Source organism: Lepidochelys olivacea (genome assembly GCF_965140295.1).
Source record: "Lepidochelys olivacea isolate rLepOli2 genome assembly, chromosome: 3".
NCBI lineage: Eukaryota > Metazoa > Chordata > Testudines > Cheloniidae > Lepidochelys > Lepidochelys olivacea.
In genome coordinates, this window is record NC_140413.1 from 90034487 (window position 1) to 90060378 (window position 25892).

The window sequence follows — 25892 nt, forward strand, 5'->3', positions numbered from 1 at the left end:
TTAAAAAAATTAATCGCGATTAATCGCACTTATACCAATAGACTACCAATTGAAATTTATTAAATATTTTTGAATATTTTTCTACATTTTCAATATTGCTTTCCATTACAACACAGAATACAAAGTGCACACTGCTCACTTTATATTATTATTTTTTATTACAAATATATGCACTGTAAAAATGATAAACAAAAGAAATAGTATTTTTCAATTCACCTCATACAACTAACACAAGGGGCACATGAACACACGCTGCCGGATGTGCACCCTCTGCTAATCAACTGGGCGGCACTTGAATATCTTCTGGGTGGCCGTCCAGCCGTGCCGCTTTCAGAGAACAGAGAACACATGTCTAAGATACAAGTCCCAGGCCAATATCCAGTACTTGAGATACAGAGACTATCCACGGATTTAACCAGGTTAATCATATTTGATATACTGTAACTTTACCATTGACTCCTTACATGATACGCTTTGCATAAGATTTGTTGCAATTGCATAATAGTGGTAATATCAACTATATAAATGGTCATATTCCATCAGACAGCATCACACCTACCACCTTATCAATACTAAATAGTCATGATATCACTATGAGAAGATTATGACTTCAGATAGAGAGTAAACAGCAAGACCAAACGCATTTGCCAGAACACAGCCTCTTTTCATTCACATATTCCCTATAATATAAATAAATAGAAATACAGAAAATATAGAGCATGTATTATTTCCTAAGTGGGCATCTTTCAGATATTTGCATAAAGCATCAGCAGTTCTGTAGCTGAACAGTCAACGTCCATCATGTCAAATACATCCAGAAGGTAGGTGGATTCCACTGTCATGTTCTGTGAAAAGGAGGGTATGTGAACATCTGAATTTTCAAGATGTTGCAGTGAGGCTTTCACTTTGTAAACATCTTGGGCAAGAGAAAGTGATGGCTAAATGGGAGCACTGATCAATGTTAGCTTGTAAAGTTTGCCTGAGTGTGAGTGCGGTTTCCACTTCCCGGTGGAAGATAGTGTACCCAGTGAAAGACATCATAGTTTGGGTGGGGGGAGAGAAAGTTGAGGGCATAGTTTAAAAAATAAGGTATGATCAAGTTGTGCTAGTGTGGGAAGCCATACACAGATCAGTTCTGTGCTGTAGCAGGAAATGTTCTCCCTGTGGAGCTAGGGGGAAACCCTAGAGTAGTGCTTGTAAGCAGAAACAGTGCACTTTACGGTTTCAAGTACAGACCAATCCCAAGAGAAGGAGGGAGAAAGAAACAGGAGAGCAGGCACAAGAGAGTTAAGTGCTGCAACAGCTGTCATACAGGGAAACAAGGAGCAGATTAAGGCTAATGTAGGCGTGGTCCACGATAATATAAAAGGTTTCAGAGTGGCAGCCATGTTAGTCTGTATTTGCAAAAAGAAAAGGAGGACTTGTGGCACCTTAGAGACTAACCAATTTATCTGAGTATAAGCTTTCATAAGCTACAGCTCACTTCATCATTTTTTTCCACTGAATGCATCCGATGAAGTGAGCTGTAGCTCATAAAAACTTATACTCAGATAAATTGGTTAGTCTCTAAGGTGCCACAAGTCCTCACTTTTATATTACCAAAAAGAACAGAAATTACCTTGATGACCAATATTTTCTTGAGAAGGACACACATTGTGGATCAAAGCAGCACCAGCACCTGACCACTTACAGTGACTGTGTTGAGCACAGGAGGAAAAAGTCACTAGCAAGTGTTCAGATGGCTTGACCAGAGGCGGCGAGTTGTATGGGCCCATGGTGCCCGGGCTCCAGCAAACTCAGGGCCCATAGGACCCGGCTCCACCAAGGCTCGGGGCCGGGTCTCTCCCCCGAGCCTCCCTGCCTCTCTGGGCAGTGGGTGGCTGTCCCCTGCAGCTCCGTGCTGCGCTCCCTACCTGGCTGCTGCTGGCTACAAGGGAGTGGCACCGAGGACAAGCTGTGGCTGCATGGCAACCTCCCCCCTCCTTGGCAGGCATCTCTGAGTTGACTCTGTGGCCAGGGGGATGTGGGGGCTTATCCTGGCTGGATGTCCTGAGCAGCAGCCTGGGGGACTTAGGTGAGAGGGCTGGGGGGAGTCCTCCTCTCTGGCCCTCTGCCCCAGCTCCGGGGAAGCCTGTCTGCTGAACCCCAAACTCCTCATCCCTGGTCCAGTCCGATGCCCTGCACCCCTTCCTGCACCCCAACCCTCTGTCCCAGCCCTGAGCTTGCACCCAGTACCCAAACCACCTCCCAGAGCCCACACCCAGCACCCAAGCCCCCTCCCATACCCCCTCCTGCACCTCAACCATCTGTCCCAGCCCAGAGCCTGCACCCAGCATCCAAGCTCCCTTCCAGAGCCTGTACCCCTCCTGCACCCCAACTCCCTCCCAGAGCCTGCACTTCACACCCCCTCCTGCACCCCAACCCCATGCCCTGCACCCAAACTCCAGCCCAGAGTCCACACCCCTCCTGCACCCAAACTTCCTCCCAGACCCTGCACTGCAAACCCCGTCCTGCACCCAAACTCCCTCCCAGAGCCTTAGGCAGGTCGCGGGGGGGGACTTGGACCCGTTCTGGGCACCACCAAAAATTATACAAACCTGCCGCCCCTGGGCTTAACCATGCCTTGACAGAACTTTGAGAAACTGGCAGGATGCAGATTAGCTGATTCACCCGCACTCTTCCTGTAGCTTGAAGCCTTTTCAGGGGTTTGTGTCAAACGGCTGTGCTGAGAGCATGATGCGCTACTGTGCCCACTTTACCATTGCTCCACGTATGGACAAGAGGGCCTCCACGGCACCCTGCCCTCACTCAGCAGCTTTTTCACTTTCCAGTGACTGAGCTTGCTGATGTTGCAGTTTCCTCCTTCACGCCGAAATCTGCTGCAGTTTATCTTTACATCTGACTTACTACCTATCTGCGGGCCTTAGCTTAAACCATCTGAGAGAACAAGCAGGAAGAAAAAGAGGGAAACATAAAGCCGAGAAGTGGCTCAATTTACACAAAAAGAAGAACCAACGGGAAAGGTTTCTAGTGTTTCCTCTTCCAGCTAACAGCCACTATGGAATAGGGCAACAAGAGGCTAAGCTAGGAGAAGAGTTTGAAGAGTGTGTGAGACAGAGAAGATGGAGAAAGGTAAGTGATTACTTATTTATTTTCATGTATGCGTTTTTACAGCTCCAGCGGTGTGCCTGCAATCTACAGAGTAATAAAAATCCAGGGGCTCGGTCCTCTTGTGTGGGATGGCTGCTTTGTGTCACACTGCTAGTGAGATCTGGCCTTAACCAGTCCTGGGAAGATCACCTCAAGCTCCTACAGAGACTCAAACATTACTCATCCTCCTTCTACTGACCTAGCATGGGAAAGGGGGTCTGGCCAAGATGCCCCTAATAAGGCTGAGGATTAGAATAGCTTGCTGTAAATTAGAGCAGCCTTCAGGTTGTGCTAACACAATGCAGAGGGAATAGCCTATGCACATTAGCACCAGGATCAGGGCAGTGTAAAGGTGACCTTTAAGCCGGCTTTACCTCCCTCCGTCTGATTTGCACTCTACAATTTGGTTGCAAAAAAAGCTCTGGCCCAGTGTCCCTTCCTGACAGGATTTAGCAATATGAGTTAAGATATTATAAGGAATGATCACACCTATGAAAGGGAAGGAGGAGGAAGTACAAGGGTTACAGCATAAAGATATACAGTTGCTTTGGTTACTTAATGTGAGTATCTGGAGGCTTTTGTACCTTTCTATTTTATTTTTCAATATTGTTCATAGGCCTCATGGTAGACGTGCTTTAAGCTGAAAGTGGAGCCCACACAACTCACATCAGGAAGGGGGTTCCAGGCAGAGGAAGGTACTTGGAAGAAGACACAAATAGTAGAAAGAATCAAAAGGCCTGGGTAGTTGTATGGCGTGGGCAGCAGCAATAACACGTGTAACAGGGTGGCTTGCCCTTGGGCAGGAGGGCCTGGGGCTAAGCCAACCCTCATTACAGAACAAGCCCCATCTCTCAGGAATCAGGGCCTTTCTGTGAAAAAAGAACCAGGTTTAAGTGCTGACGGGGTCCAGGTGGGGGAAAGAGCTGGAGGGAAGAGACTGTAAGGATCAACAAGGCTCTTTCAGGACCCTGGCTCAGCAGAGGAGAGTCAGAGCAGGAAAGGCAGCTGCCAGCATGAAGGAAAGCTCTCCAGGCAGGGAGGCTTTGGAGGGACCTTGGGTAACTAGAGAAGAGACTTGGAGACCCAGAGACAAGGTAGGAAATGGCTCAAGGAAAACTTCAATATGGGTAAAGGGTCTGACCTAGCTGGGCAGTACAGGGCCCTCGGCTGGAACCCACTGTTCAATACACTTTTGTTTTCTACAATATTGTTTAAGGAAGTGGTATCTCAAAATGTATTAAATTTCAATAGGACCTTTCCAAATGTAAACTAGAACAACATAACCGGAGGGGGAGAGAAATAATGACATATTCCAATGAAATTTGAAAGTAGAGGGGGAGATGGGTGATGCAGAGAGATTCAGAAAGTCTGTCAGAGGTGACAGGAGCCACGCCGAGGAGGACACCTGCACTGAGCATGGCGAGAATGTGTCAAATCTCAGAGAAGAGGCCAGTGCTGGCAAAGGGGAGTCAAAGGAGACATGGCTCAGATTCTGAGCTGTTCTCTGCGGTGCAGCCCCTGGCTGAGGGAAGTAGGAAAGCAGCTGTGAGCTGTCTTTTTATCTCTTCAAGTCTGGAGATAGCTGGAGACTAGACTGGCTCCCAGTGAAGAGTAACCCTAGAGGCTTCTCTAATTTTTTCCTACTTCAGCAGCTCACTAGCCATCCAGCAGCCCAGAATACTACAATGGTTCTCTGGCTACTCATTCACCAAACTGCCCCTCTGTCACATTCCAGGGTGCAATCCAGAGCAGTGAGCAGTTGCGTCACTGCCTGCCCTGCAGCCTTGAGTGCCTCAAAGTGCTTTACTAGTGTAGCTTCCAACCTGGGCAAACAGCCCGCCAGTATGAAGGTCCCACTCGGAATGTCTGTGTATAGCTGCAGCCCTGGTCCAACAACTCTGACCCCAGCAGCCTGTCAGTAATTCTTCACCAGTCTGACTTCCACCAGCCTTGGTTACTACTTGCAGGGTGACCCCAATTCACTCCCTGTCCCAAATTTCCCCCAAAATGTGTGTTCTGCACTGTCCAGCCTTCTCCTGGGCAGTTCAGAGATTAAAGGTCCATTGCCTTGTAAAGGGTCAATATTCAAAGTTTGCTTCTTTAACTGGAGTTACCCAAAGAGTTCAGTTTAAACACTGCACTGGGTTGGTTTAGATTAAAAGTAAAACAAGTTAATTAACAAAAGAAGATAGGATTTTAAGTTGAATTCAAATATAAGGCATTAAAGTCAAAAATGGTTACAAAAGAAATAAAATGCTTTGTAGTAGCTAAACTTAATGAGCTAGAATTGGTTCAAGGTAAAATCCTTACTATAGTTTCCCAGCAGCAAGGCTGACCAAATTCTCAGGTCAGGATCCCCGTCCCCCTCCCCCAAGACCAAATGGCGGGTTCCTTTGTCTTCTTAGGTGTGTGTGTGAGAAAGAGAGATCTTAGGGTTTTCTGCCCCTTTCCTTTATATTCCAGACACCCTTTGAAGTGAATTCTTTTGAGGGTTACCCCTCAAAGCAAAGTTTATTCAAACAGCAAAAAAGGTGATATGGAGTCTGGTGATGAAGGATGCTTCATGTCCTTTCTTCTCATCTGTGTTTGCAGAAATGTAAATTTGCTTTGTCTCCTGCCATCTCCTCTCCCTGCTGTCTCGAAGACCCTGTTTACTACTGTGATACAGCATGGCTAGAAGGCAGCAGGAGAGTGATATAGAAGAGATATGTAAGTCCCAGGATGAGGAGAAGCCTTATTCCCTGTAGAGGGAAGAAAGGTTTCTATAGATTAATTAAAAGCACCTGAAGCCAATTAGAGCACCTGAAGCCAGTCACCTGTTAAAAACCCCCTGCTTCAATCAGCCAGGGAAAGGAGTTGGAGCAGAGTGCAGTTTGGATGAGTTGAAGTAGAGGAGAGTTTGGAGAAGTGCCATGGCTGGCTAGAAGACCAAGACCCTTGGTAAAGCAAAACCAGGCTTGTGCAGAGAGAGGGCAGGAAGCCCACAAGCTGAAGAGCAGGAGAGGGAAGTAGCCCAGGGGAAGGAAGCATTAGTTCAAGTGGTTTGCTACTATCCCTAGGGCCCCTGGGCTGGAACCTGGAGTAGAGGGTGGGCCCGGGTCCCTCCCTTTCCATTACCCTTCTTTGGGTTACTAGTGGGACAGTAGATACCCTAGTTCAGGGGCAGGAAACTGCACCCTGAACCCCGCCCCCCAGAAGAGGAAGTGCGGGACCCATCATAATTGTGCCAGCAATTTGCCACACGTGGTGTTAGAGGTGGGATTTCCACACTGGGGACTTAAACCAGGGTTAGCCAAAACCATCCCGTCCCCAAGATGGACGACTTGGTCAAGGCTCTAATACAAGCCACTGCGGCCCAGCAGGAGGCTACCCGAATCCAAGCAACCGCCCAACAGGAGGCGACTCCAGTGCTAATCGGCTGTTGATGAATCAGGCTGCCCAGGACTGAGCTCTGCCACAGGAGCTGGCAAACCAGATGAAGGCCCTTATGGAGCAGAACCACAATTGCGACAGAACCCGGACTATACAGGCCAGCCACTGCCTACAGAAAATTACATGGGAGGATGATGTGGAGATTCCACCACCTCCCTAGGTAACGCATTCCAGTGCTTCACCATCCTCCTAGTGAAAAAGTTTTTCCTAATATCAATCCTAAAATTCCTAATATCCAACCTCTTCATTGTGCTAATAGTGTTGTGAAATCCAACAGAGCTGCAGGACCTAAACAAATTTTTGTTTCCAGAAGTTAGCTAATCTTTTCAATACAGCAGCGAATCAGACTGCCCACTGTGCAGCTGGCCTGCACATGTGTATAGCAGTGTTTGACCTCAGCGCCCCGCCCCCCCTCCCGCCCCGCTCCACCCCCTCCCCCCCGCGCGACCCGGGACACCTGCCCCGCAGTAGTGGAGGCCACTCAGCCCAGGGCCATGGGCAGCATGGCCTGTTCCTTCCTGGAAATTCAGCAGAAAGTTTACATTCATAGTTTGCTGAATCTTTTCCATATTAATGGCTGATATTGGGTATGTGCACTGCAAATCCTGCTCTGGGACTCTGTGACCTGTGGGGTGCCTGATGCCTGTAATCCCCATTCCCCGCCGTGTCCATTCTTTCCACAGCCCCCATACAACATGTCTGCATTCAGCCTGTGGCCCAGTAAGGACCACTCGCTTGGTGCACACCAAGTACAACAACTTTGACATCTACCTGAAATCCCGATGGATGTACGGATTCATTTGTTTCCTGCTGTACTTCAGCTGCAGCCTGTTTACCTCCATCCTCTGGGTGGCACTCTCTCTATCTTGTTTTGCCTTCAGTACCTGGGCATCCAGATCTTTCTGCATTTCCAGTCCAAACTCTCCATTCTCCTCCTCTTGTTGGGGCGAAGGTGGGTGGACTTCAGCCTCATGAATGAACTGCTCATCTGTGGAATTCACTTGACCGTGCTGCTAGTGGGGGGGCTGGGCTGGTGTTTCATGGTGTTTGTGGATATGTAAATAAAGTGCACACCTGTGGGCTCAGGAGGCAACTCTTACTCTACCCCTCCTCCCCCAAATGAACAACCGGATTAAAATCAGCCTCAGAAACTACAGCTTTTTCATTTCTATAACAAGAATCCTAAGAAATACTTCACAGATTGTATGCAGTGATCACTGTCACTCAACCACTATTAAAAGGCAACCACCTCTGGTGGAGTTAAGCAATCATTCTTCCTCAAGCAACATCACAGAGTAGATTTCTCTGGAAGAATATCCTCTGGGAAAATGTAGGTAAACAGAATTTATTTATTCAGTTACCCTACCAGAATGTGGTCAGGACACAGTCTTTTCACATGCACAGTAAATGACGTGATCTTGATCCCAGTAGAAGAGCCTGAGAGTGATAAAATTTGTTCAGCCCTCCAGAGTGGAGAAATACTGGAGAATCTGCAACCAAACACAGCCTAAAGAAGCAAGACAACAATTCCAAAGTATTTATTTTATCCTCAATTTTATGATGAGCATATAGTACACAATACACACAATGCCAGGCAGGTCTGATTCAACTAAGATAGCACAGTTTCAGTCATACATTGGGGAACACATGTATAACTTGTGGTCCAAACACTGAATATGAGTTTTAAAAAATGCCCTGTTTGAGTGGGCTTTTGGTTTGATTCTTTGTTGGCTAAGGGAGGTGGTTCTTGGTTTTGGATGAGAAATTCTACTTCACCCATACAGTATGGTGACTGGAGAGATGATATTCAATATGAATGGATTGAACTTTGCAGTTTAGCATCTATGTTGTTAGGTGTCATCAATCAAATTGAAGTGATCAGAAATTCCATATGAATAACACAGTGTTGACATCTCACATTTTGGCTGCAATAAGTCAAATTGCTGTGATCCAGGAGTTGAATCTAGGTTTTTGTGGTGCTTCTGCTCCAGGACCCATCAGACTCTGGAATGTTATGGTGTAAGGGGGAAGGGCGGCCACACTTGTTTTCTGCTGGTCCCATAGAATTGGGGAGTGAGGGCTAAATTTGGGAATGAGGGTTTGATCTAGTAGGAGCTGTGTGTTGGATCTGGGTTTTTGTGGCATTCATGTATCAGAATGCAACAGGGTCCAGAATTTTTAGGTGCAGTAGGAGTGTAGACTTGTGTTATAAGTTAGAGTCTGGAAGCCTAGGCCCAAAACCTGCCTGAATCAAGACGGACACGGGAGCTGCATATGGGATTGCGCAAGGCTTAGGCTCCGGGGATTCCTGGGGGGGCGTCTGGATGTGGTGGGGGGGGTCAGTAGGAGCAGCTAGACTTGTTCTCTGTGTGGACGGCGTAGTGTGGGGATTGGGTACAAGCAGCAGCAGCAGGAGCCCGGTAGATCCAAAGGAGCTGGCGTTGTAGCCCGTGCTGGCCCTGGGCACGGCATGTGCCTTGTTTGTGCGGCACCTCGCGGGGAGCGAAGCGCCCGGCAGGGCTCAGCAGGGGTGGGGTCGTGCTCTGCTCTCCAGCCGGGAGGGAGGATGTCCGGGCCCAGGCGGGGGGAAGGGGGTGGGCTCGGGGGCTCCCCAGGCGCTTCCCCTCCCCCCCCCCCCCAGCTGCATTCGGTGACGTTGCGGTTTCCTCCCTCTGCTCTGGCGGCGCTCGGGTGTCCCGGCGGCGCCTCCACATCCCCGCTCCGCGCCCGGCTCCAGGCGCCTCCGTCCGCCCCGCCGCGGGGATGGCCCGGCCGACTCAATGAGTTGGGGGCGTCCGGAGCGGCTCCCCGTGCGGCTGCCGGGCGCTGCCGCCGCGCCGGGGCCGAGCTGAGGAGACTCGGGGGCGAGGTAAGGGGCGAAGGGGGGGGGGGTCGCTTCTCCCCAGTCCGGGAACTCGCCCCTGGGCTTGGAAGTGGAAACTTTCGGGGAGCCAAGCGGCCGGCTCCGCTGCGGGCGGGGGCTCCGCTCGTCTCCCGGGCCCTGCCCCCTGTGCCCCTCGCAGCGTCGGCATGATGCGCGGTGCAGCTGCGGGGGCAGCGGGACCGTCCCGACTGCGCCCCAGGCTAATGCGGGGGGGGGGGGGCGGGCGCAGACTGGAGGGGCGCCGTCGGGGGCGGGGGGCTGGGGCTGAAGAAGACCGGCTCCCTTGTCCCGGGAGAAGTGCGGGGACTCTCGAGCCGCGCTAACCCCGCCGCTGCTGCTGCTCCGGAGCGTCGGGCCGTGAGTCCGGGGAGGGGCTTGTTGTGGGGATCGGGAGAAGAGTTCTCCGAAGTGCTTGAGCCCTGCTCCTTTGGGACGTGTTATGGGCTGTATTGCCGAGACACGTGTGGGGGTGAGCCTGACCGAATCCTTCTGGTTCTCATCGAGCCTGGAGCTGAATCCGCCCCTTCCTCCCCATGCAGGCAGCAATTGCGTTTCCCGAATGGCTCTGTAGCTAGAGGTCCTGTGGCATGTTTTCTTTCTGACAAGTCCCAGTCAGTGATCTCGCTGTACCAGGAAATGTAAGGGGGGATTGACACATCCAGAGAGAGGGATGGGTTGGTTTGGTTTTTTTACCAGAGTGCCCACTGACTCTGATGGGGCTCATCACCTTTGGGAATCAAGCCAGTAGAAATTTGAGTAGAAATGTCATTTTTCCTTACCTGTCTAAATCAGTTTGCAACAAACCACTGGAAAAGTGATCCTGAGGGTTGGAGTCCTCTCAGTGGTCTACTCCAGTGGTTTTCAACCTTTTTTCATTTGCGTCCCCTTAAAATTTTTCAACGGGAGGTGCGGGGTCCTTTGGAAATCTTAGACATACTCTGTGGACCCCCCCAGAGTTAAAAACCACTGGCTGCTCATTACCACTGGAGACATTCAGAACCGTACAGAATTGGGCTGTATTAGAGAAATGTTGAGTGGTTAGGTGGGGACAAAATGACTAAAAGTAGTACAAAAACTTTAAACTTTGGAGCTTTGTGCTCTTCTGTAGCACCAAGAGCCCCAAAGCTCTTTACAGACACTAATAAGCCTCATAAAATGCCTGTGTGAAAGGTGAGCATCCTTGTTTTGAAGCTAGGGAAACTAAGGCACAGAGCAAAACCATGATTTGCCTGAGGTTGACCGGCTTGCCATTTTTGCTTGTTATCAAAAACGTTTAAGTGCCATAGGAAATATATAAGTATTAATTACTTGTGGGCAAACCACATTGGTTGGGTGCACAAAGCACAGTTCAGATGCTATATGAATAAAAATAGACAATTAGAGTTTTAGATATTAATCCTGAAGTCCTGGTGCTTTATAGCATTTTATCCAGATCTCTAAACCTATTGAAGTCTTCTGTGCATTCCATTTCACTTGCTCAAGAGAATGATAATGGGATGGAAAGCCTTTAATCAGAATGTAAGATATAAATCCAGTTTAGACCATTCCCACTGTGGAATGGTGGTTGGGTGACTTGAGTATGATGGTTTCAGTTCTTAGTGGACAAATGTTTTTATTTATTACTTAGGTCTGGTCTACACTTAAAAGTTTTGCCGGCATTACTTTGCCAGCTAGGAATGGGGGAAATGTATTGTTCAGGAAATTGGTATAAGCTATATTGGCGAAATCACTCTTTTGCTGGTATAAACTGCATCTCCACTAGCCAGATTAGGTATGCCTACTTAGCTATACATGCCAATCTGTTCTAGTGTAGACAAGGCCTAATTAGTAGTCTCAGCAGAGAGAACAATTATTGAATGAGATTATAAACAGAATTATCTCCTCCCCCTGCAGAAGTGATCCCTCTAGGTCAAGATTGAGACACATTTCCAGGATTGTATATAGAAACTTGCACAGTTCGTGTCCATGATATATCCATGCACTGAGTAGAAAGATTTTCGTCCCCACTGCTGTCAGTCTGGCACCTTTAACTAGCAATAAAACTATTTTTAAAGGTTATGAAAAGAAAAAACACTGTTCCCAAACCACTTTAGTTGGTTTAACCTAGATAATACAAAAAAGGTTAACTGAGAAAAACTGATCTATGTTGGAGACCTTTTCTTATTCCTTTTAAGTAATATTCCAGCAACAAGTTTGTCCCAACCTTTTTAAAAAAATTACCCAGTCTACATTATAAGCAGAGCTATATCAAGAACCAGTGTTGTGTTACAAACTTAGTACCATCTGTATTCCGGAACTTAACTGCATTTTGTAACCAGGCTGAGTCTTTGGTCTAGTCTACACTGTGGGGGGGGATTGACCTAAGATATGCAACTTCAGCTACGAGAATAGCATAGCTGAAGTCGACATAACTTAGGTTGATTTAGCTTGCGTCCTCACAGTGTGGGGTCAACTGCCGCCGCTCCCACATCGACTCCACTTCTGCCTCTCACCGCAGTGGAGGACAGGAGTCGATGGCAGAGCAATCGGGGATCGATGTATTGCGTCTACACTAGATGCGATAAATCGATCCCCAGTAGATAGATCACTACCTGCCGATCCGGCGGGTAGTGTAGACGTACCCTAAGTTATTTCTTTTTAAATACTCCTTAAAAGCAACCCAAATTAATATGGGGCATTTAAGTTTTGTTTCAGATGTTTTCCTGAGCACTAGTCGATAGCTGAGCTAGGAATATAATCCAGGGGTGAAATCGTAACTCCACTGAAATCTCATAAACTCATAGACTTTAAGGCCAGGAGGGATCATCGTTAGAGCCCTGAAAATCATCTGTGGATCATGTTTGTGGATCGCAGATATAAATTTTGTATCAGCGCAGGGCTCTAACCACCGTGATTCCCTAGCAGGAGAGTGAATTTGTGTGGGGGGGTGGAGGGTGAGAAAACCTGGATTTGTGCTGGAAATCACTTTAGATAAGCTATTACCAGCAGGACAGTGGGGTGGGAATAGGTATTGTTTCATATTCTCTGTGTATATATAAAGCCTGCTGCAGTTTCCACGATATGCATCTGAGGAAGTGAGCTGTAGCTCACGAAAGCTTATGCTCTAATAAATTGGTTAGTCTCTAAGGTGCCACAAGTCCTCCTTTTCTTTTTGCGAATCTGGTCTCTGTGTCCAGGTGCTGATGTTGGTGTCCATCTGTGCTGGTGCTGCGCTGCCTTCAGAGCTGGGCTTCTGGCCAGAATGTGCTGCTCTCTGCTCTGCCTTCAGCGCTGGGTGGAAGTATATGTACTTGTGTGTGTGTGTGCCCGGGGGGGGGGGGGAGAGGGAGCGAGCATAAATGACTACAGACACAAAGAAGGGGGGCCCAATCAAATAAGTTTGAGAACCACTGCTTTAGACTGTAGGATCTTTGGTGCTAGGACTATATTTTTTGTTATGTGTTTGTACGGTGCCTACCATGACGGGGTCCTAATCCATAACTGGCTTCTAGTTAATAAATAATGTGTGAATGTGTTTCCAGGATTATAGCCTTGAACGTTGTCACGGCTTGAGAACACAATTAAAACATATTTCAGGTCCATCCTAACTGAAAGACTAAACAAGTTCTAGAGTTTTCTTCTTCTATTAATCTTAATTTCTCTGAAAAGATTTTACAAATAAAAATAACTATATTTTATATCCTGAACTACATACCTGTTCCTTAATAAGTGACTTCAGTTGAGGCCGAAGTAAAAAGTACTAAGGCTGTGTGCTTCAGGACATCTTTCTCTGTCTGTGTAGTTTTACATTTCTTTTTCGTGACACTGATTGATGTTTCATTCAACGAATGCAAATATTTAAACAAACGAGTCTGCACTAGTTGGGAATGAGTGCCTTTAGGAGTATCCCACAATGACTTTCTTATTCACTCAATGGAACTTGGGATAAAAGGGCCTAAACGGAGTTAAGGATAATAATGTTAGCACAAGTAGGAGATTACTGAAGGAGCATTTCAATGCTAAGTAAATATTAAATTAGAAAAAAAAAAATCAATGGAGATTCTATTTGGTGTGCCAACAATTTAAATCTTGTTTTGAAATTGACAAAACTTTGCAGTTAATTGTTTTAATATAGTGCACTGTGCTTTTATTGCTTTATATAAATGGTTGTAAAAGTGACAAATTATAAAATGTGAAAAATAACTGCAAGAAGTCTACATACAGAGAGAATGGGCAGATTAAAAATGCCTAAAATAAATGGATTAAAGTACTTTGAGGTAGCTATTTTACCAGTAGCATGTTTCAAAATTTTTGCAACCCTTAGTTCTTATCAGTGTTCCGTCTAATTTTTCCCACACATGTGCGGAATGACTTTTGTTATGTGCTCCAATATGGAGGTGTTGTGTGACACATCACCTCCATATTGGTGCACATAACAAAATTCATGTGATGGGCGTGGGGTTGAGGGATTTGGAGTGTGGGAGGGGGCTCAGGACTGAGGCAGAGGGTTGGTGTGCAGGGGTGTGAGGGCTCCGGTTGGGGGTGCAGGCTCTGGGGTGGGGCCAGGGACGAGAGGTTTGGGGTGCAGGCTGCCCCGGGGCTACAGCAGGGAGAGAGGACTCCTCCCCGTTCTTTCTTCCTGCAGCAGCACCTGGGCTCGGGGGGGGAGAGGCACCTCTCCCCGGCCGCAGCAAGTCCAGGGTTGGGGCAGTATAAGATCCCAGCCAGGCGAGTTCCCTGAGCGCCTGTGCGGCGCTTAATAGCCTGCTGTGTGGCTGTGCAGCTTACAGGGAACTTAGGTTCTTACAGGTTGATATTTCTTGCAGGGCTGTATACTATAAATACATAGAGACCTCAGTGCATAACTTAAAGCCATGTATAAAGTTAATTTGAATTAGCCAGTGAAATGTTCAGTATTATATAGGTCTAGTATTATTTCCTTAGTATTGAAAAATATTGTCTTGTAAGATGCCATTGCAAACATATTAGCTGTAGTTGAGGTTAATGGAGATGAATTAAAAGCAAAGTTCAAAATGCTTCTTCATATCTGAAAACTCTAGGATGACATGACGATAAATTGCTAATTTTGGAATGTTAGTGCCCAGGAAACATGGCGTGCCTGCATTTGACTTCCCGGCTTTAATACTATGGGTTTGCATATTGTGTGTACTGTGTTTCAATACAGATTATTTTCTTAAGATGTCATTTATTTTCTTAAAGAACAATAAATAAATAAATAACATTTGTAGCGAGCTTGTTGCATTCATTTACCTCACAAAGTAAAAATTTACAATCACAATTTGTTTGAGAGAGTTTTTTTTCTTTTGCCCTGCATATTCACAAACCTAGGTACAATACCAGCAATGTATACCCAAACTGAACCTTTCCCACAAAATATCTAACCCTCAGTGTTTCTTTTAACTGTTTTAAATTTTGTTAACATACAATCTCTCTCTCTCTCTAACTGCTGTTTAACATTTTTTCTACCCAGTGGACTCTACAATAAAATAAGTGAAGTAATGGCCCATAGTAGGCCATGTTAGATACATTGTGAATTAGGAAGTGGTGCTGTTGAACTCTTCCCAATATTTTATCCTCCTATTTGGCACTGGACTGGAGTTTGGTCAGTGGTTTTCCATGGTTGAAATGGGGGAGGGGAGAGAATGACAGAGAGGAATTCAGCTGACTCTACTGGAACATCTGAATTTCCTGCCCTATTGTCCCATCTTAAAGTTCTGTAAGGAACAGAAAATACTAGTGCTGTTTGAACTGTATACCTATGGGAAGTCTGGATAGTTAGGTTATAATTTGTATAGAAGCAGATGGTAGTTTTCCTGGGCCCTCTGTGTCCTGCTTAATTTGCCATGGGGGTACATGAACACGTGTGGGAACTACACACTTATATCCAGGAATTAGTGCCCCCCCACCCCCTGAGTTCTCTTTACCTGTATTACAGTATTTAGTTCTTAAACTCTGTTGATCTTGGACCAAATGCATTGGTTGCTCTTCCACGTTTAAATCTGTTTTGCTGAAATATTTAAACCATTTTAATATTTTAAATATTTTAAACCATATTAAATAATTAAATTACTTTTTTAATGGGACAGTAGTGAGGGGGCTTGTTATGCAGGCGAAATGAATCTCCAGTCAATATATGGAGGATTTAACCAGTGTTATTTCCATTATCATCAATGAGACTAAATTGCAAGATGTATGTATAGAATGATTTGCTTAATTTTTTGAAGACTGTGGGCCAAGTGCCAAAAAAGAAATTTCCTACAGGAAATCTCCTTTATCTGTGACCTAGCCTACCACCACTTGAGAGAGGTAACTATATTATTGGCAGTATCAGCACTTGCGCAAAAGGATATGAATACATGTCTGTTTAGGGGAACAAGATACACACTGCAGTTCAGCCCACCATAAGAAAGCTGCTGTTATTGGTATTAGATAATTTCCCACTCAGATTTGCACAACTCTTTTATCTGATTGGCTGTGAGTATGTGTTCTCAAGATTTGTATTTTGCCATTGTTGCTTTAATGGGCTGATATTATCATGCAGTTTAAGTTATTACATGGGAAGTGTCGTCACTGTGTAATTCAAGACAGGATTGGGGACGGACTAATGCAATAGTCTCAAATTGCAGTGGGGGAGGTCTAGGTTGGATATTAGGAAACACTATTTCACTAGGAGGATGGTGAAGCACTAGAATGCGTTACCTAGGGAGGTGGTGGAATCTCCCTCCTTAGAGGTTTTTAAGGCCCGGTTTGACAAAGCTTTAGCTGAGATGATTTAGTTGGTGTTAGTCCTGCTTTGAGCAGGGGTTGGACTAGATGACCTCCTGAGGTTTCTTCCAACCCAAATATTCTGTGATTCTACGATATATTAACTTGAATAGTAGAAGCTATCACTATGAATAATGTATCAAGAAATTATGCTTTTATTACAATTAAAGAACAGAATGACAAAAACAATATCCCTGAAACTCCAGAGCCCCTTTTTAGAAGACAAGTTCTCTTGCAGAACTTGACATTTTTCATTATGATGGAAGAGAGCTTCATTTAAAACTTTGGTACTGTTTCAATTGTATCACTCTTCTTAGTGCATAGTATCCATCATGTACATCTGCTCCTATAAGAGAGGAGCCTCGATGGAGTTGAGGGTGCTAGCAAGGTCTTAAGTAGCTTCTGCTTTTGGACTTGTAGAGCTTTATTCTGCAGTTGTCATGCCAGCCAAACTTCCACTAAAGTTTAGTAAAGTTTTTTTTTAGCACAATGTCTGTATAATCAGTCCCCAAAGTAAGTTCCAGGGCACTCCAAATAATTTCTATTTTGTAAAGACACCATGAGGGATCTAGAAGGTCACATTATTTAAAGGGTTTTACCATAAATGAGGTGACATTGTATAGGCAGGGAAACTTGTAGGTCTCCATCCCTCTCCATCTTGTGGAGCTCAGTGCTGGAATTTTCTTTGCATGCACTTCTAACTAGGGTAAAGCCTACCTCTTGTTTTACCTTAAATGCTGTATCAAACTAACTTTATTTGGAGGACTCACAATTGGCATACAGCAATATTCAGCTCCATAACAGAGATCAATTTTATGATACATTTTGGCTACAGTTGAACATCCGTCCACTGATTGTGATTCACAGGAAACTGCCCTTTCAAACTATTGAGAAATTGGTATATTAACCTTTTTCTTACTGTGAAAAAGTTCCTCCTCTACCTTGATGGGTCTTGCGCTTATTGGCGGATTTGCTCACCTTGGAGCTTCACGGCAGCCCTCAGCTTGGCTGTTTTTCTGAACCCACAGTCCAGGTTGACTCCTCCTGTGTCTGACCAGGAGTTGGGAGGATTTGGGGGGAACCCGGGCCCGCCCTCTACTCCAGGTTCCAGCCCAGGGCCCTGTGGAATGCAGCTGTCTAGAGCACCTCCTGGAACAGCTGTGCAACAGCTACAACTCCCTGGGCTACTTCCCCATGGCCTCCTCCCAACGCCTTCTTTATCCTCACCATAGGACCTTTCTCCTGGTGTCTGATGATTGTTGTACACCTCAGTCCGCATTCTCACTCTCAGCTCCTAGTGCCTCTTGCTCCCAGCTCCTCATACGCACACCACAAACTGAAGTGAGCTCCTTTTTAAAACCCAGGGGCCCTGATTAGCCTGCCTTAATTGATTCTAGCAGCTTCTTGACTGGCTGCAGGTGTTCTAATCAGCCTGTCTTAATTATCTCCAGAAGGTTCCTGATTTTCTGGAACCTTCCCTGTTACCTTACCCAGGGAAAAGGGACCTACTTAGCCTGCTCTCCTACTGCTACCCTCTGGCTTGGGCTTTTCTTGCTTTTTGCCCCTGCTTTTGGCTTCCTCCCCACCCCCGACCGGGCCAGATGCTCTCTCCTTTTCTTTTCTTTTGTTGTTTTTTTTTTCTTTCTCAGCTGTTGCTAAAATGCTGGCCGGCTGCCGGCCGGCTGTTAGCGCCGGCGGGAAAGGCCAGGGCAAGAAGAAGGGGAAGGGCCCCGCTAAAACCACCAGGCCCTCCGTGGCAGGGCCACCCCCACTGCTGCGGCCCCGACACCGACCACGGCATCCTCCCCCGCTGCCCCCTCCACCAGCTCTGCGGATGTCCCTCCCTCAGCCCCCAGGACATATGCCCGGGCAGCAGTGGTGTGGCCCTCAGCCATTGTGGCGGCCTCCAAAATGTATGGGAAGGTTCTCTTCTTCTTAGCACCACCCAGGAAGCGGTAGAGAGGGGCCTGGCGGTGGGGGGGGTGTTTGTTCCCCTAGAGCTGCTAGAGAACCTGGGCGTCCGCCTGGTCCTGACCTCTGTCCCTCCTTTTCTCCCCAGTGCTGCCCTGTTACCCGCCCTTTCCACACTGGGGAAACCTGTTTCTGTCATCAGCCCTCTCCCGTTAGGCTGCAAGGACCCTGCACTCCGTCACATCTTTTCCTTCTGCTGGCAAGTGCAGCTTCTACTGCCGTCGGCGGCGCGTGACGGAAAGGCGCTCGAGGGGTCCTTCCTAGTGCCCCACCAGGGGACCCGTTACGGGTGTATTTTTCCATGGGGGAAGCCCGGTGCTAGCTCTGCTGGGCGTCGGGGCATGTCCGGAGGGACTGCCCCTTAGCCCAGCAAAGAGGGGCACCTCAGATCCCTGAGACCTGGCAGGACATCGGCCCCATCATTGGCGACGCCCCTGGCCGCCCGATAGCCGAACCCGCCCCCCCCTCCTATTCGGACCACCACTTCTCCCGCTCAGGCCCATGGGGCACCTCCCCTACAACGCCCAGATGAGCGGGAGAGCCCCGCCCTCGCTGCTGACAATCTGGCGGGGCCGATGGAGGAGGGTGTGGCAGAGATACCACCAGGCATGGGAGAGAGCCTGCCCCAGGGAGAATCCTCCCTCCCTTATGCCGCCCCACCGTCCCCCCTGCAAGCCCCTGAGCCATCACCTTTACCCCCTGATACGACCCCTGCTAACCAGCCCCGAGATGATGCCATGGAGGGCTGGGCCCTAGTCCAGGGGAAGCGAGGCAAGCGGAAGGCTCGAGCTCCGCCTCATCTACCCGAGGCGGAGGCCCCCCAGAAGACCAGGAAGGGGGGCACCGATGCCAAACCTTCCGCTTTGCCCACAAGTGTGTCCCATCCACCGGTGTCAGCCAGGAAAGACGTGGTAGCACCGGAGGGCAGTGTCTCTCCTCCACAGGAAACCCCCCTCCGAGACCCTCGAGGAAGCCCTTTCTGTCCTGACACTGCCCGAAGCCCCTGTGAACCCTGAGGCAACCGTCGTGATGGGTGCCAGCGGGGAGAGCCCCGGGGCGACAGAAACTGTCCTCTTCTCCATGTTCGAGGAGATCGAGGCCCTAGGTCTGACCCCGGTCGGCCAGGGGGAGGACGACCTTTTGCCAGAAAACCTCGATTTGGGCAACCTCACTCCACCCCTCTTTTCCCCATGCTCCCTCCCCCTAACTGCCGCTTCTGCTCCCACCTCCGAGGAGCCCTTGGACTCTTCCATCGACCCGGCCACTGATGGCACCCCGCTGACAACCACCGAGCCTGCTCAGGTGACAGCCGGCGCCACGCGACCGGGACACGAGCCACCAGGAGCACACCCTGTTGGTGCGGAGCAATCGATTTCCTTCCCGGGCGGGGGCCCAACAGAAGATAATCCACCACCTGATGCTGTAGCCGCTAAATCCACCATGGAGCCCGCGCCCGGTATCACTGAGAGCTCCCTCCCCACCCCCTTAACCCTTGAGCCTGATCAGGAGGCGCCACCATACAGCTGCTCGCTTCCCGAAACCCAGAACCTCGCCTCTGACCCTGCCCCTGCCCCTACCCCTGTCCAGTCTACCTCCTGCGATGTTATCGCCGCCCCCGGGGCTGTCTCCTTCCCTTTTCCAATCGATGACCCCCCAGGGAGCGGCCTTTGCGTTCTCCTGCCCCGACCCATTAAGGGTACTATTTTCCCTCCACAGCCCCCTATCACCCCAGGGTTTGAGGCGGGCCTAGAAGCTGCAGCCCATCAGGCACCCCATCGGGAGTCCGCACCCTGCTTGCCCGTTTTAGTAGGCCCCGGGGCTGCACCAACGGCTCTGCCGGGGAACAACCAGGAAACCGTAACCCCACCCCCCCATGAGCTGCGAGGAGAGCTGCGGAAGTTTTTAGAGGATGTCCATGGCTCCCGTAACAAGGTACAGCTTGCTCTCCAGCAATGGGGGGATTTTTTTCAAATCTTCCGGGCCACAAGGGCCCTCATGGGGGAAGGTAAAGGGACGGGGAAGCAGGATGCTGTGGCCTACTGGCGGGTCCACGTCTTCCGTGACCAATTACTCCCCTATGGGATGGGTCAGGGACTGTCGCGCGGCCCGCTGGGGGATGCGAGCATCCCTGCCAATGAGGATCCCCCCCAGCCCTCCCCATGACACCTCTCACCATCACAGCGTTGAATACCCGGGGTTGTAGGATGGCTCTCTGCAGGTCCCAGGTGCTCTCCTTCCTTCGGGAGGGAGGGTACTCTGTGATTTTCCTGCAGGAGACCCATACGGATCCAACCGCCAAAGATAGTTGGCGGCTGGAGTGGGGGGACAGGGTCTACTTTAGCCATTCAACGATTCGGCAGACTGGAGTGGCGACCCTGTTCTCCCCTGTCCTACGGCCCGAGGTGCTAGGGGTCGCCGAGGCCGTGCAGGGCTGCCTGCTGCATCTCCGGGTCCGTATAGAGGGGCTCGTGGTTAACCTCGTTAACATCTATGCCCCGACATTGGGCCCGGACCGGCTGCAATTCTATCAGCAGGCGTCCACCTTCCTCGGCACCTTAGATTCTCACGAGTGCCTAGTCCTGGGAGGGGATTTTAATACCACCCTCGAGGAGCGAGACCACTCGGGGATCGAGCAGTGCCCGGCCGCCGTGGACACCCTCCGGGAGATAGTTGAACATCACTCCCTAGTGGACATCTGGCGTGACCACCACCCGGATGACACTTCCACATTCACCTTTGTCCGGGTGGAAGCCCATTGGTTGAGCCACTCCTGGTTGGACCGCATTTATCCATCACGCTTCCATCTCTCCTGAGTCCACTCCTCCAGCGTTCGGCTGGCCCCATTTTCTGACCATCACCTAGCCACCATGACAGCCTCCCTCTGTGCGGAGAGGCCGGGGCCGGCCTATTGGCATTTTAACAACAGCCTGTTGGAGGATGAGGGCTTCATGACGTCCTTCCAGGAATTCTGGCTGGCCTGGTGAGGGCAGCGGCGCGCCTTTCCCTCGGCGTAGTGATGGTGGGACCTGGGGAAGGTGCGCGCCTGGCTTTTCTGCCGCGACTACACCTGGGGCACAAGCCGACGGAGAAATGCGGCGATAAAGCAGTTGGAATGGGAGGTCTTAGAGATGGAGAGATGTCTGGCCGTCAGTCCCGAAGACCCGCTCCTCTGCGGAGCATGCCAGGAGAAGCGGTAGGAGCTCCAGGACCTCAAGGACTATCGGGCCCGGGGCGCCTTTGTTCGATCCCGCATCCACCTCCTTCGGGAGATGGATCACGGTTCCCGCTTCTTCTATGTCCTGGAGAAAACGAGGGGGGCCAAGAAACACGTCACCTGCCTCCTGGCAGAAGACGGCACCCCCCTCACGGAACTGGTGGAGATGTGCGGGAGGGCCCAAGCCTTCTATGCAAGTCTTTTCTCCCCGGATCCGACCGACCCTAGCGCTTGCAGAGTGCTTTGGGAGGAGCTTCCTATGGTCAGCGCAAGCGACCGAGACTGGCTAGAGTTGCCTCTCACTCTGGCCGAGTTCTCGGAAGCCCTCCGTCGTATGCCCACCAATAAGTCTCCAGGCATGGAGCTCTACCACGTGTTTTGGGACGTCCTCGGCGCAGATCTAGTCACCGTCTGGACCGAGTCTCTGCAGAGCGGGGTCCTCCCTCTCTGGGAGGAAGAAGAAGAAGGGGGACCTCCGCGATTTACGAAATTGGCGTCCCATCTCGCTCTTCAGCACGGACTACAAAATCGTAGCGAAAGCAATCTTGCTGCGGCTAGGGTCTGTGCTGGTGGACGTGATCCACCCAGGCCAGACCTACATCGTCCCGGACCGCAGTATCTTTGATAACCTATTTCTGGTTTGGGACCTTTTGGAACTCGGGCGTAGAGACGGTCTGTCATTCGCCCTCCTGTCCCTAGATCAGGAGAAGGCGTTCGATAGGGTGGACCACGGGTACCTCCTGAGCACTCTGCAAGCGTTTTGCTTCGGACCCCAGTTTGTGGGTTTTCTCCGGGTGCTGTACGCTTCCGCAGAGTGTCTGGTTAAGCTCAACTGGACCCTGACTGAACCAGTCAACTTCGGGCGAGGAGTACAGCAGGGGTGCCCCCTCTCAGGCCAGCTGTATGCTCTGGCGAACGAGCCCTTCCCCTGTCTCCTCTGCAGGAGGTTGACAGGGTTGGTGCTGCGGGAGCCGGAGCTGTGGCTGGTCCTGTCGGCGTACGCTGATGATGTGCTCCTCGTGATCCAGGACCCCGGCGACTTGGTGCGGGTGGAGGCTTGCCAGGCCATCTATTTGGCAGCCTCCTCCTCCCGTGTCAACTGGGTCAAGAGCTCTGGCTTGGCGGGAGGAGACTGGCGGCAGGCGAGCTCCCTCCCACCCGGGCTTCAGACCATCCGGTGGAGCACGGGTCTGCTCTACCTCGGCGTTTACCTTTCTGCCACGCATCTCTCTCCGCTGGAGAACTGGGAAAATTTAGAGGGCGGGGTGATAGAGCAGCTCCGGAAATGGACAGGACTACTCCGATGTCTCTCCCTCCGAGGGAGAGCGCTGGGGCTTAATCGACTAGTCCTGTCCATGCTCTGGTACCGGCTCAACACCCTGGTCCCGGCCCCAGGTTTCCTGACCAACCTCCGGACATCGATTCTGGGGTTCTTTTGGTCAGGAACACACTGGGCCCCTGTAGGGGTTCTTCATCTACCCCTGAAGGAAGGAGGACAAGGCCTGAAGTGTCTACACACTCAGGTCCGTGTCTTCCGCCTCCAGGCCCTACAGAGGCTCCTCTATGGTGCAGGCAGTTCGGCATGGAGCACACTGGTGCACGCCATCCTGCGCCGCATCCGATACGATCTCCGATACGACCGTCAGCTCTTTTATCTCCGTCCGGGAGGTCTTCCGCGAGACCTCTCTGGGCTGCCGATCTTCTACCAGGACCTCCTCCGGACTTGGAAACTGTTTTTAACAGTGGCGGCCACCGAGGGGGTAGATCTTCTCGTGGAGCCCCTGCTACACAACCCCCAGCTCTGTGTGCAGGTGGCGGAGTCCCGCTTGGTGCACCAGAGCTTGATCCTGGCAGAAGTCACGAGAGTCGGAGACCTTCTGGACTACGACCGGGGAGACTGGCTGGATCCCCTGACGCTCGCGCGGCGCATGGGGCTCTCCAGACCTCGTACCCCCCAGCTCGTACTTCAGGAGGTGAAGGCCACTTTGCCGCCCACTGCTCGAGCTTACCTCAACCGGGTCCTGCTCAAGGGCACGCCCCGCCCACCCTCTACCCCATGCCCACCGGACTTTTTAATTGGACCCCTGCCCCGCAGATCCGATCGACCCCCTCACCCCTTCACTGCGAGCCGGCTGCATGAACTGCAGCTGGTACGCTTCCAGACCGCGCCAAGGCAACATCTATACACGCTCGCGCTCCACACCTTTCACGCCCTCACCCTAGTGTCCCGCCCCGACACAAAGTGGTGAGACCTTTGGAGGGTGAGCAGCCCCAGTGGGCCAGCCTATATTCCACCTTGGTTCCGAGGCCCGTCGGGGACATCAGTTGGCGGCTCCTTCACGGAGCTGTGAGCACGGGCACGTATTTGGCACGTTTCACCCCCATCCCAGATACTTGTCCCTTTTGTGGGACAACCCTGGGTTGACAGGGTTGGTGCTGTTTTTGTGAGGGAAACCCTGGTGCACGTATATCTGGAGTGCGCCAGGCTGCAGCCCCTGTTCCAGCTCCTCACAAATCTCCTATTACATTTTTGGTTGCATTTTTCCTCTCACCTTTTTATTTATGCACTCCCCATCCGTGGCCTCACAAAGTGACGGGATCTCCTAGTTAACCTCCTCCTGGCCCTGGCTAAAACGTCCATCTATAAAACCAGAGGGAACAGGTTGGCCGATGGAGTTTCCTGTGACTGTGGGGCCATTTTCTGATCCTCGGTCCGTTCATATATCCGGACGGAGTTCCTCTGGGCGGCGTCCACCGACTCCCTTGATGCTTTTGAGGAGCGGTGGGCGCTGTCCGAGGTTCTTTGCTCGGTGTCCCCGTCCAGGTCCCTTTGTCTGACCCTTTGATTGGGGGAGAGAGTAAGAGGCCCCAGCCCCAGCCATTGCTGCTGCGGACACCACCACCTTAGAGAGGTCATTTCACACATGGGTACGCGTGCCCCCCCTCCCCCCGGATTGTCCACCCCACAGCCTGCCCCTCTTGTTGGGTGCTTTCAGAGGAGGGAATTGTTGGTGACACTCAGGCGTGGCGCCAGGTAACTCGAGGGGGTGGAAGACCATAAGAGTAGATGAAGCCCCCTTGCTCTGGGCCACCAGGTGACTCGGAAGGGTGGAAGACCACGAGAGTCGAGGAAGCCCCCCGCTCTGGGCCCAGGCAAGCTTGAACACTTCCCTCCCCTGAAGCTAATGAGAAAACAATTGTGATTGGTTGCTGTGTTACACATTGCATATGCTGCTGTTTTTACATTGTAAGTGTGTTATGCAAATAAAAACATCTTTTGCTTCAAAAAAAAAATTACTCTCCAGTAGCCATCTGGCCTGACCCTGTCACATTACTCAGTTAAACTTGTAGCACATTTGCCCTCTTTTTACACTTGACTGTATCAGTGAGTGGTTTCCTCCTAATTAGACAAAGAAAATTCTTTCCCAAAGATGTTGAGTGTCTTCCTAAAGCTTCAGAGTAACAGCCGTGTTAGTCTGTATTCGCAAAAAGAAAAGGAGTACTTGTGGCACCTTAGAGACTAACCAATTTATTTGAGCATAAGCTTTCGTGAGCTACAGCTCACTTCATCGGATGCATATCGTGGAAACTGCAGCAGACTTTATATACACACAGAGAATATGAAACAATACCTCCTCCCACCCCACTGTCCTGCATATTGTTTCATATTCTCTGTGTGTATATAAAGTCTGCTGCAGTTTCCACGATATGCATCCGATGAAGTGAGCTGTAGCTCACGAAAGCTCATGCTCAAATAAATTGGTTAGTCTCTAAGGTGCCACAAGTACTCCTTTTCTTTTCCCTAAAGCTTAGCTTCCAAGTTGTGTGTGGCTACTGTGTGGTTTCATGTTTTGAGAGAAGATTAAGGGAAATCTCTTAATTTAAATAATAGTCTATGATAGGATCTTAGTGATCTGACTGCCCTGTATCCTAACCTTTCTGTCTAACAAACTGGCAGCATATCTGTGTATTGATTCTCTTACCACTGATATCTGATTGTATGAGCTGCCAATTATCTGAACAAATTTGGAATTGCCCCAGCTTTTCAAATCAGGTTTTTTATTCTTTTGCAAAATAATTTGATTTATTTCTGTAATGTTCAGTATCTTAGGGAAAAAACACATAAGAGAACAATACACAAACAATATAAATCAGTTAACTGTCCTGTTAACGGTTATTCAGCATTACAGAAGTTAATTTTCAAAATAAATGAATTCTACTACAGTAATTGAATTTCACTATATACATTAATGCAATTGTAGTGAATCTAAAACATATGTGGATTTATTAGTATAATTGTTACTATTTGGGGCCAAATTTTATCCTTTGCCCTTACATAGCACCTTGCATCTGAAGATAGATATAAAAATTAATGAATTTACTATTTAAACAACCATGTAAGGTGGGGGAAAATTTTGCCCATTAGACAGATGGAGAACATTCTAAAATGTGTTAACTCTTTCAGGTAGGATGGAC

At 49.6% G+C, this 25892-nt stretch overlaps 1 protein-coding gene and 1 pseudogene across 6 annotated transcripts in view; both read left to right on the forward strand.

Annotated features, from left to right (window-relative positions):
* NT5DC1 (5'-nucleotidase domain containing 1) overlaps positions 1-25892 on the forward strand; it is a 327326-nt gene that overhangs the window by 258299 nt on the left and 43135 nt on the right. Inside the window, exon 1 of one of the 5 annotated variants that reach the window (XM_084623667.1) lies at positions 3115-3132. The exons of 1 other annotated variant lie outside the window; for it this stretch is intronic. In XM_084623667.1, the coding sequence (XP_084479793.1) occupies positions 3123-3132 (10 nt within the window). In that variant the 5' untranslated portion in view covers positions 3115-3122. Of the gene's footprint in view, positions 1-3114; positions 3133-9263; positions 9452-9805; positions 9824-9861; positions 9936-25892 lie in introns of those variants that run through there. 3 more of the 5 variants (XM_084623668.1, XM_084623671.1, XM_084623669.1) reach the window with 3 other exon arrangements.
* LOC311518157 (transmembrane protein 250 pseudogene) lies at positions 7178-7643 on the forward strand (annotated as a pseudogene). The gene has a single exon. The product of its transcript is annotated as a transmembrane protein 250 pseudogene (transcript).